Below are 12,051 nucleotides of genomic sequence, written 5' to 3' on the forward strand. Positions count from 1 at the left end.
GTGAGTGCCCTGGCTGCTGGGCGTCACCCACGTGGGTGCCAAGTCATTGGTGGGGTTTGAGGTGAGGCACGTGGATGCCACATCATTGGTGGGGTTTGAGGTGAAGCATGTCGGTGCCACATCATTGGTGGGACATCATTGGTGGGGTTTGAGGTGAGGCATGTCGGTGCCACATCATTGGTGGGGTTTGAGGTGAGGCACGTGGATGCCACGTCATTGGTGGGGTTTGAGGTGAGGCACGTGGGTGCCACGTCATTGGTCTGGTTTGAGGTGAGGCACGTGGATGCCACATCATTGGTGGGGTTTGAGGTGAGGCAAGTCGGTGCCACATCATTGGTGGGGTTTGAGGTGGGGTTTCACCCTTCATTGTAAAGCGCTTTGAGTGCCTAGAAAAGTGCTTTATAAATGTAATGTGTTGTTGTTGTTGTTGTTGTTCTGGTGGCACATGGGTTGGCCCCAGTCTGGTCTGGATTTGGCCCTGGTCCAGCACATATTGGCCCCAGGCTCATGTTTCCTCTGATCTGGCCCTGATAAAAGTAAAATTAAGTGACTGGTATTTATTTTATAGAAAGTGACATGGACTCGCCAATCTACGCTCGGGAAGTGATCCCAGGTCGACCAAGTGCTCCACCACATCCATATTTGATGTTGCATTTGGCCCTAATCTGGTTGTGATTCGTTGGGCTCTGGTTTGGTACAGGTTGGACCTGGTGGCAAAGCAGGGGTTTGCTCTGATCTGGTACTGGTTGGCCCCCAGTCTGACACCCCATAATAATCCCATAGCCTACAGCTGTGTGTGTAAGTTGTTGCCATGTACAACCACGTGTGCCATATATAATATACCCTCAAGTGTCCCATCACACTGTGGATGCCACGTCATTGGTGGGGTTTGAGGTGAGGCACATGGAGGCCAGATCATTGGTGGGGTTTGAGGTGGGGTTTCACCCTTCATTGTAAAGCGCTTTGAGTGCCTAGAAAAGCGCTTTATCAATGTAATGTGTTGTTGTTGACCCCTGAGCTGGTCCAGGTGGAGTCACAGGTTGGGCGTCCAGGTGGAGTCTCAGGTTGGGCTTTGAGGGGGCTGCTGTGTGGGGTGTGAGGAACACAGAGGAGAAGGCTGACCATCAAACCAGTACCTCACTGTGTATGTTGTTCTTGTATGATAAAAGTAAAAACTATTTCATGTTGTTTTGAAAGAATCCTTACACAACAGCAAACAAATACCTCACCTCTGTATGTTATGAAATCGTTTTTTTTTTTTTTTACTTTAAACTAAGTATCATGATTATCAGTTTGAAAGAATCCTCACACGACAGCATTGTTTAAAACATGTGTAAGCCTTTTGTACAGTGCATGTGAGTTATTATGTATATCAGGGCTCAGTTCAGTTACCACATCAGAGTGACCTGAGCTGTCATCAGGGTTTCCTGGTCTGCAAGTCTGACCATAACATCACAGCTCGTTGTTGCGGGCAACACCTGCAGTACTTCAGACAAGTCCATGCCACTGCCCTCAGCTAGACCAGAACCATGTAGAGACATATAACCATATTTAACTGATTCAAATGAACTGCCCTGAAATCATGTGACCATCAAGAATTTCGAACACCTGCTCTGTTGACATGACTATTTTTCTCTCTCTCTCTCTCTCTCTTTCTCTCTGTCTCTCTCTTTAAATGACTCTGATACCAGAGTGATGATATGTTCCTGTAGCTTCATGGAGCCAGCGGCTCACTTCACAAAGTTCACCTGGTTCACTTTCCAAGAGGGGACACATGCTCATAGCACGTTCACATAACGCATGCGCACAATAGACGTGTGTATGTGTACCATAATGCACTGTAATTTGCTTTGGCTTCAAGTGATTCCCACATGAATAAACTGCAAAAGTGATGATGCTCAATGACGTGTGGCGACTGCGGGGGGAAGTTGTTCTCAGATGGTTGTGATGACTCTGCCAGGTCAGAGGCAGGCAGAAGTGCTTGTGTTTTGATCGTCCGACAGCTACTGGGCTCATCTTCAAGGGCTCCTCTTCAAACGCCGCGGATTAGTGGCTAGAACCGCTGTTCTGGGTGAGCAACGTTGCGTTTTGCCGTAGTGTGGAGTTATCTTGTTGCCTCGGTGATGTGTGTTTGTTTGGGGATTGGGCAGATTCTGGGTAACAGGCAGCGGTTTGGGGAGGATTTGTGGATTGGAAGGGGGGAGCCCGCAGGGGTGTGGGATGGGGTGGGGGTAGGGAACCAGGAGCCGTTCTAAGGAAGTGGATGTGTTCAGCTCTCTCTGACAAACCCCCACCCCACCCCACCACGTTTCCCTCCGCAGCTCCCAACCACGTTCGGCTGAGCTTGTGTGGAAGAAGCTTTATGGGGGATTTAATGTAACCTGAAGTTTCGCTGGAAAAGCGACGGCTTCCCCGGCAGGCGAACTGAAATACGAACTGAACTACTGGCTTCCCCGGGTCGCCGCGCCAAGCGCCAAGCGCCAAGCATGTTTTATGCCTCTTGTGGCTGCCTTAAGAGGGGAGGCTTACGTCCACTTTAGCTCCCGCAGTGAATCAGAGTGGTGCACGTCGCCCCTGCCCAAGTGGCACAGGTATTACTGTGTAAACCGACTCCCCGGGTTGACGGCAGGAGAGTGGAGGGGGTGACATTTCTCTACTCAGTCGTGACGTGCCGATGCCATGACAACGACCTGACCGGGTCGGTCGGTCAGACTCTGGTCCCGGTCTTTGGGGGCTTCAGTCCGCACGGCTCAGGGTCTGCAGCTGGAAACGTGATCCCTAAATCACTCATAATTAGCGCTTTCCCCTCGGCCTAATGACACAGCCAGTGCAGCAGCGCCTTTCCAAGAACTTCCCAAATGGAAACAGTTGGTCTGCAAAAAGGGTGTGTGTATGTGTGTTTGGGGGAGGGGGTGGCCTTTAGTGTATTTAGTCTCCGTCTGTCTCCCTCCACCTCTCAAATCCCATCAAATTAAATGAGATACAATGATGCTTTATTAGCAGGAGTTAACTCATTGTGACTCAACTCCTACTAATAAAGTATCATTAACTCATTGTGACCAAAGCATCGAGTTTAAACCTGAGCAAAGTGTACATGAAATTAAAGTTGACATTTTGTAAAACATAGGATTAATGACAAACATAATGAAAACGTCTGTCTGTCCTGGTCCCCTTATCCTACTCATTCTGTCTGTCTTTCTTTCTTTCTTTCTTTCTTTCTTTCTTTCTTTCTTTCTTTCTCTCTCTCTCTGTCAAATCATATATTACTTTTTCTGCTGTAAGTGCATGTTGTGTGTGATGTCTGTATGCTACTGAGACCTTGAATCTTCCGTCCATTCTTTCTCAGCAAACAAGTGCACACATATTGAATATATACACAACAAATAAAAATTCTGAAACCTCATGCTTATATGGACAATAATGAAAAGCAATGACACCTACGGGATATTAGAGGAAAATATTTAATGTCTTGAATTTGTCAAACTAAAAAAAATTGACAAACAAATACCCATCCTCATGTTCTTACATACAAGTTAAACAAATGTCATTAAAATATTAAATGATACAGAATCACCATCACCATCAAATGTAATAAATAACAGCTTTACTTTTGAATTACAGTATATATATATACAGTGTAGTATCATATTATATGGCTCTGCAATGAACATCATGCAAGAATGTATAGGTCACGAAACACGAAATCATGGTAAGGCTAACAAAATTAGTCAAATTTTAAAAATATAAATAAAGAAGTGTACAGTTCAATTTCCTTGTGGCCAAGCACTCGTGAGCATGAGCTAATATAGGCTGAATGGTGTTGGACTGTGTTCTAGGTTCTAATCCTGAATGGTGTTGGACTGGATTCTGTGTTCTACATTCTGGTCCTGAATGGTGTTGAACTGGGTTCTGAGTTCTGGTCCTGAATGGTGTTTAACTGGGTTCTGAGTTCTGGTTTCCCTGGGCCCAGCTCACCTCTGACCCAGACTCTCCAGGGCCTGGCACAGGGTCTTCAGCTCGTCCTGCATCTGACCCAGCGCCTTCTGGATCTTTCCAGGCCGGTCCAGCACGTCCAGGCTGCTGGTGATCGGGTCGTACCGGATGGTGAACGGCCTCTGGATCGTTGAGGAAAATTGCCTATGAAGGAACATGGGTTTCATGTTTAATTTTGGACCGTCGTGGCATCTTTAAAAAATGCAGCAGTCAGTCCATTCACAGCTAGGGGACTTTTCTTAAACTTTGCTGGACAACCACACTTCCAAACACCTATCCCCACCCTGTGAGAGGACTGTGTTTTGACTTGTTTGGAGAGAGTGCTGTGGTTATGTTTCAGTGTTTTGGGATAGCTTAGAATGGCCAAGGTGGACAGCCTCCTCCGGCACTCGCCCCCCTCCTCTGTCATGGCTTCGGTTTAAGTGACCGAAGACTAACCTTACTAAGAAGGAAACTGGATAATAAGTATGAAACTTAAACATTAAGAAAGTCAGTGTTTATGGACCAAAACAAAGCAACACTATTCTACTATTTGTAGAGCTTAAGACTTTAACCTATTTTAAACCTATAAGATAATAATCCTCAAACATAGAAAACATTCACAAACCAATGGCCACAATACTGATGCACACAAATAGGTCCACAATACTTCACAAATACAGGTCCACATACCTCAGTTTTGCCTTTGCATCTTCAAAGCTTTCAGACACAAAGTATATGGGCTGGTATGTTTCATCCTGGTAAGGCTGGACTGCAGCTTCCTCTGGGTTAAAGGGTTTGTATTCGGGTTCTTTTGATAGAGCATACTGCGGATGGAAAAACACAGTATAAGACATTTTGCTGTGAGTTCCAGTCCTCACACAAGATGGAATTCCAGCCGGAACCATCAAAAAGTTCTAGAATCACACTCACTATGAGTTCTCCATAGGAGGACAGTAATCCCGCTCCGTATGCTTTGACCGAACCACTCTGCTTACAAAGGCCAAACTCCACTGTGAACCAGTACAGCTGTAATGAAGATAGACAATTATAATTACACATACATGTAAAGACAGTGGTCATGTGTAATCAATGACCTACTTCTCCATTTGTTATATCTCTGACATTCACAACACATACAGGAAATTGTCATTAAGGTTCACAGTTTGGTTAAAGCAGAGACTTTCTAATGAGGAGACACAGCACTCAAAAAATCCACCATAGAAATGCATGGGGTTAGTTTGTAACGCCAATATGGCCGCTGTCTACACATATCCCACCCCTTCCGCGGCAAAACGTCGTCATGTGAATACATTGAGCCAATCATGTGCTGCGTTGTAAATACATTGAGCCAATCATGTGGTGTATTGTGAAGACATCGTGCTAATCACGTGTTGTGATCTCGCCGCTGGAGCAAGATTAGACTTGTGAAGCCTTGTGCACGCGCATTTCTGCCGAAATAGATGCCCGATGAGTGCCCAAAAAGTGTTGCAATATGGCCGGCCTTGCCTAAAAGGACTTTGGTTAAAGGTACTTTACTTTACTGTATACCATCCTCACAGGTAACAGAATATTTCATCATGATAATTAGTTTGTTCCTTGAATAAATAATGTGTGTGAGGCTACTCTGCCCTTATTCTAAAACAATGCTCTTTGTTCCAAAAAGACATTTTCAACCATTCATTTCTCTACATTGCCCTTCAGTCAGGATCCATCTGTCAATCTTTAATATAAGTGATCCTAGTCACACAAAGATTTAACTGGATCAATTAATCACATGACCACAAGGGGTCAGTAACAGCATGATTTCTAGCAGCCTTGGAAACTGTAATGTTGCATAATGTATTTAAAACCTCATTTTAATTATTGATAAATGTGTTCACAATGAATCTAGGCCCTGGCCCCAGGCTGTATAGAACCTTTTTCTGCAGGCTTACCTACACAGAAATAGAAAGACAAAACATTTTTAACTTACTGTTGAAAGTCTCTCAATGTCCTCGTCAGATGCACCCAGTGATGCCAGACCAATTTCCTATCAAATTCAAAAGCACTTTCAGTCAGTCAGTGTATACAACAAAATATCAACAAAATCACATTTTAATGTCCAATGTAGTGTAAAGATGAAACTACAATGAAACACATCTAAATGTACCATTATCTCGTGAAAAGACACCTCTTTATCACTTTGATAATAAGACACGTCTACAGACAGACAGACTCCAGAGTTGTCTTCTTATATGTAGAGATGTCCAAAAATGTGCTTACCTGTGAGAACTGAGCAAACTCTTTGTCTGCAAGCATTGGGATGTGGCCGAGTAACTCATGACAACAGTCTCTGTGGAAAAACAAAAGTACTCAAATTAAGAAGTAAAATAAAGTGAATTTGTTTGTAAATAGATGTATGTGGACCCATACAGCTCTATTAAAGGTGCAGTCATTTTCATAATTATGAAATAAAAATTAATAAAAACAAATAAGACAGATGATATGGGAGCTGAGTGTTGTTAAAATAAGTAGATTTGTGCATAGGTACAGTATGTAAAATTGTCTGATGTCTACCTCACACAAACATGTTAACCCTTCAGCAGGGGAGTTCTGAACATTCTAAGAAAATAATTTCTTCTTCATCAAAGTAAGATTCTAAACTTCCATGTTCTATTCAATGGTCCCAAGCATTCTTTAGAACGTTCATTCTACAGCATTCTAGTCCCTTACGGTTCTGGGGAGTGCATGGGGGCTGAGGGGTGTCGGATGTACTGCGTGCACTGGAACACTCGGAACGCCAGGCTGGCTAGGAAATCCCGCGCCGAGAGGAGACCTGCCACTGGACGCAGTTGGAAGCCTGTCTTCTCTGGGTAAGGGGAAACACACACACACACACACACATACACACGTAAATACAGTGTGCCACAAACACACAGACACAAAACCTTACAATTGACAATTCACACCATTCACATTCTATTCTAAATTGGGAAATGAATACTTTGATTCTATGAACAGCCCATAAGACTCCAAACGATGATAGCAGCTGCGACACACCAAGCAGGAATCATTCTCTGTCATCACACAACTTTTGGCCCCAATGTTTTGCACCCATATCAAACCAAAGGAGAATTGAATGAAAAACTTTTAAAACTTTTACGAAGAACAAGATTCTATCCCTTACATATTATAAAATAACATTATAGGCCTATGTTTTCAACATGCTCAACATTTGGTATTCGCAAAACCATGCTTGCGTGTTCTCATCACATCCCCTGCACCTTGTGTGCTTTAAGAGCCTGCACACACCTGCTTGGAGGGATTCTATCTTGATTATCTTAATCTATCTGGATTCTAGTGATTTCACACCTCCAATGCCAGGTGTGTATGTACTCCAAGTGTCTCTACCTTTGAGGAAGGCAGACACATCTCTCAACTGGGGGATGTTGTCCTCCGCGTAGCCACACTCCTTTTCCAGCTGCTGAAGTCCATCCAGAAACTGCCGGCAGGCGTGTGTGGGGTAAATGTTAGTCAGGGTGCAATACACCTGCCTCCTGTTCCAATAAAGCAATCAACTAATCAACATCAACAGAATCATAGGCAGGCTATATGCAGTTAGTGACATACCATCAATGGAGTCATACTGTATCAGATATGCAGTGTAGTGGCCTGTTTACATCCTCAATACAGAATGGTGTTTAGCAAACATACCATCAGTTCAGCTAAGTTGACAATAATACAAACAGAAACAGCTGGACGGAACTGAATCAACATCTGCTATACACATCTGCTATATAGACTTGTGGTGTGTACGCTTCTAATGCACACTGTTCACCCTTGGTTATCATATGAAGAGGCCTTAAGGTCCTTACCATGTGGATATTTCCTCAGGCGTGTATTCTACCCTGGGTAAGGGCTCCCCTCTGCGGAAAAAAGATGTCAAGACAACTAAGTGACCTATTAAAGCGATGCGTCTTTTCTTTTGAAATTGTCGTCATTAAACGTAGCCTATTGTGTGCCTAAACTGCCTTTCATTGAATAAATGCCTTCCATAATACCTTTCATTATATAAATGTTAAAATTATTATGAATTGCATGCTGTCAGGAATCCAAAATATATCTGTAGCCTAATAAGCCAAGGCTATATTTTGTTTTCATTTAGTAAACAAAGCATCCAGCAGACATCCTTCAATTTGTTTTTTTAAACTTCAATTAGAATATTTAAACTAACGACTATAGCCTAATCCAGACGTCACATTTCTTGATGAACGTAAATGCATGAAATAACACAAAAGTTATACAAAGCACACGGAAAGGGGGGCTTACTGTTTGTAATTAAATGCTAGTTCCGAGATGAATGCTCTTCTTTTTCTGTATTCTTTATCGCTGTAACCCTAGAAAGAGATTTAAAGTGAATATTGGCTGATTGACACACACACTCAAACACTTTCAGGCATCAATTGATTGCAAGCTTATTCCGAGAGCGAAACAGTCGAACTCACGGGGTGATCTTGATCCAAATCAGGATCGAACTTCGTTACCAAATGATTACATCTATCCAAATCTCGTATTTTTCTTGGAAACCAGGGCACTGGAATATTGGAGGGAATAAAAACAAACAAACACACAAAAAACACAAGTTAAACAATTTGCGTTGGTTTCGTGATATATTGGAACCATAGCAAAACAATAAGCTGTGGATAACAATGGCAGCGTAGAAGAATGCGTCAATACAACATTAATAAATAATTGCCTTTTTCCTCAGGGACTGTCCGCACATCGTCTGCAACCCTTTTTAATGAGTTGATGAAGACGTCGATGTCCGAGGTGTGTATTTCACATTTGATGAGGAACTCCAGGTCCGATGTGTTGTTCTTAGACTTTCTGGGTCGGCTTTCCACGTGAAGAAGTTTTGCTTCGAAGGTCTAGAAACGCACAATCCCAATTTTACAATAGCCTGGTTTGGGATATTATGTTGCTTAGAAAAATATGTCATGCGTCCTGCCCCTACGACTTACCTCAAACACCTTGCCTGCCTTGAAGAACCCAGAATTCTTCTCGTTACTTAGGGCGAAAAGCACGTGGAGCAAAACTTTCCCGTTCTTCTCCTCAAACACACAACAGTCCCCGACGCGCGAGGGACCAGGGGACGCCGAGGAGCCACTCTCTCGGTCCCTCCGTGCGTCATCAAGCAGGCTCCGTTTTCTACCGGTGAAGGGCACAGTTTGGACGACACTCTCAGTCTTCATGCAGACAACTGTATTTGGAACCTTTGTTTGAAAGGTTGCTGGGTTTAGTTATCCTTTTGCAAGCGGCCTCAGACAAAAAAACTGAACTCAAGTAGCCTAACTTTCAGGTCTTCACTTCCTTTGCTAAAAGGTGCGTCCTCTGTGCTTATGACAAAACCATGGTCTCGCGTCTTTATATATGACACCAGGATATGTGCTTATGGTAATTAGTTACGCAAGTCCGCATCTGAATTTATGGTAGGTGCGTCATGATGATACCGTCCTTTTTTAATAGAACCAAAATAGCCGAGATCGTCAAAAGTGTCACGTCGTCAAGCTATTAAAATGCAAAATGACTCGTCACAATCCATTGTGTGTGTGTGTGTGTGTGTGTGTGTGTGTGTGTGTGTGTGTGTGTGTGTGAAACGTGACATTTTGCTTTGAAACAAATGCACGTTTGCATTGATGATTTGAAACGCGAATTCGGTGCTCTCCAGGGTACTGAAAGGTTTGTGGATTAAACATGTTGAGACAGAGGACTGAAAAGCTTGTGGTTGCAATGGAAGATACATAACAAAAAAAGTGAAAGTGAAAAATATTTTATTTCTTGAATCAGTTACATTGCATGCACATCCTAACACATTGCTAACAGAATCATTCCTATAGCCTAATAGCTTACCCAAAGCATTTTACTATACCACACTAAGAATTGACAAATTATTTTTTATCTAAAACTTATTTTAAAAATGATATATGCGATGACATCTAATTATCATCGTAGACTAAATGCATCACTTATCAAATCACTACATGTGTTGTGCGTTTTCTTCACAGCTTATGTGCTTGTTTTTTTTACTGTAAATAAATGCAGAAGAAAAAAAAAATATTCGTTCGATTTTTACTAAAAGATCAAAGGCACAATGGAGTAATCTAATGAATCAAGCTCTGGTGTGATTCAATTGGCTCCCCATTATTTGTGAAATTACTGTTATTATCCCCAGCCTTGCAGACACAGCCAGACAAGCTTCCGTATCATTTGAAGGTAGGCAAACAATTTTCGTTTTTATCTCTGCTTGAGTCATGCCATTACGATAAACAAATATTTCTGCTTGAATTCACTCCCCAGATTAGTGCGTGTAAAGGATGTATAATGTGTATATTTACAAAAAAGCATGTCGATAGCGTTACGTCGTATCTAAACATAATACAATACACTACAATATGAACATTTATTTCTACATTAGAGTACATGGCAAGGGATATATTGTGATATATTGTGAGAAATCACACCATAGAGTAGACTATAAAATATTTGCAAATGGTAAAGCTTATGCATGCTTGGATTTGGATATATGGTAAGAGTTAGTTAATCATTTTTGCCGCACACAATTGAGAAACTCCTCACAATACAACATCCGTATCAATACAATAGTTCGACGTAATCGTTAGTGCAGTTTACGCAAGGCGTTGCACAAGATGCCCATGTCACCTAGGAGAGAGAGAGAGAGAGAGAGAGAGAGAGTCATTATTGACCAGTGTTAATTAATGTCAATCCCTTTACGTAGGCTATGTGATAATTAGCGATTATTCAACACAGCACGAGCTAATGGTCAAATATACAAATATATAGGAATATAAATAATTTTGAAGAATCTGGAGAAACAACAATTTATTGTGTTCTATGACTGTCATACTCTGATGACTCATGCGTATGCTGTATGACCACCAAGCACAGCAGTATTAAGGACTTTTATATTGTGTCCAGCGCACACACCTGTGATGCTGTCAGCCAGGTTCTGCAGGCCATGCGTGCTGTCCAGCACCTCGACGCTCTGGGTGTACGCGTTATAGCGCACGGTGAATGGTCGCGGGATAGTTCCGGCGAACTTCCTGTGGAGGGACAGAACGTAGACCAATATGGCGTGATGATAGACAATATTTACGGTGGTGCATGGTGCATGGTCTTTAATGCGTCACATCATGGTATTTTGTGCGCTTCGGTTCTACTGGTGCGAGCACGTTAGATTTGTGCGTTTTATTTCTACCTGACTTTCTCCTTGGCGTCCTCAAAGCTCTCTGCCACAAAATAGACGGGCTGGAACTCTGTGATGGGATACTTCTGAAGTGCAGTTTTCTCAGGGTCAAACGGAAGCACTTTGGGCTTGTCTGTCAAGCTGTACTGTTGAGGAAACGTGTCAGAAAATAAAAGTCACAAATAAAACACACACACATTTGATTGAAAGAAACCTGAAACAGAACCAAACCAAGGCCAATCAAACGGACCCATCTGCCGGACACCTAAGCACTCGTGACGTAGGAGAAGAGAAGGAAAGAAAGCCAATGGAAATAATAATTATTTGTTATTATTATTATTATTATAATTATTATTATTTATGTTGTTACAAACAAACAATGCTTAACGATTCTCACAACTTTCATTTTTTAACCAACTCGTATTTACTTTCAAATAGATCTAGTTGAGTGTGCGTGTGTGTGTGTGTGTGTGTGTGTGTGTGTGTGTGGGGTTGGGGCTAGTTGGGGTAAAAGAAGATGGTGATACATTATGCATATTCAGAGCAAGGCTGCATAACTGCATGAAGTATATATCTATCTATTTAACTAATTGATTAATCGAAATAGCAAATTGAACAAATGAGCTCATTGCAAAGGCTGCAATTAATCATAAAGCTTGCCACTCTGTTCTAATGGTTAATCTTGTCACATCTATCCTCCTTCTGTCGAAGACAGTGAAGCTAACCTATCAGGAGTGCTGTGTGCTTCTCATGCATTAGGCATGTTCACCAATAAGAAGTGGCCCAATTTAAAAGCAAAAATGTAAACATTGAACTGAAGCTTACTCTCCAAA

General features: G+C 42.3%; 2 protein-coding genes across 2 annotated transcripts in view; both read right to left on the reverse strand.

The window, feature by feature from the left end:
- Positions 1 to 3,442: 3,442 nt before the first annotated feature.
- Positions 3,443 to 9,330, reverse strand: th2 (tyrosine hydroxylase 2). The gene is made up of 12 exons (XM_048267976.1): positions 8,976 to 9,330; positions 8,711 to 8,882; positions 8,460 to 8,548; positions 8,284 to 8,351; positions 7,830 to 7,880; positions 7,366 to 7,511; positions 6,688 to 6,823; positions 6,238 to 6,307; positions 5,948 to 6,004; positions 4,906 to 5,001; positions 4,666 to 4,799; positions 3,443 to 4,137 (listed from the first exon to the last, which is right to left on the reverse strand). Exons 1-12 carry the CDS (start codon positions 9,204 to 9,206, stop codon positions 3,972 to 3,974), a joined length of 1,416 nt encoding a protein of 471 aa, XP_048123933.1. The 5' UTR covers positions 9,207 to 9,330; the 3' UTR covers positions 3,443 to 3,971.
- A 438-nt stretch (positions 9,331 to 9,768) lies between these two features.
- The window catches only part of pah (phenylalanine hydroxylase), a 24,455-nt gene continuing 22,172 nt past the window's right edge, over positions 9,769 to 12,051 (reverse strand). Inside the window, exons 11-13 of the mRNA XM_048268605.1 lie at positions 11,231 to 11,364; positions 10,960 to 11,075; positions 9,769 to 10,674 (exon numbers count right to left, since the gene is read on the reverse strand). Of these exons, the coding sequence (XP_048124562.1) occupies positions 10,631 to 10,674; positions 10,960 to 11,075; positions 11,231 to 11,364 (294 nt within the window). The 3' untranslated portion in view covers positions 9,769 to 10,630. The remainder of the gene's footprint in view (positions 10,675 to 10,959; positions 11,076 to 11,230; positions 11,365 to 12,051) is intronic.

Source organism: Alosa alosa, chromosome 17 (assembly GCF_017589495.1).
Source record: "Alosa alosa isolate M-15738 ecotype Scorff River chromosome 17, AALO_Geno_1.1, whole genome shotgun sequence".
In the NCBI taxonomy this organism is placed as follows: Eukaryota; Metazoa; Chordata; class Actinopteri; order Clupeiformes; family Clupeidae; genus Alosa; species Alosa alosa.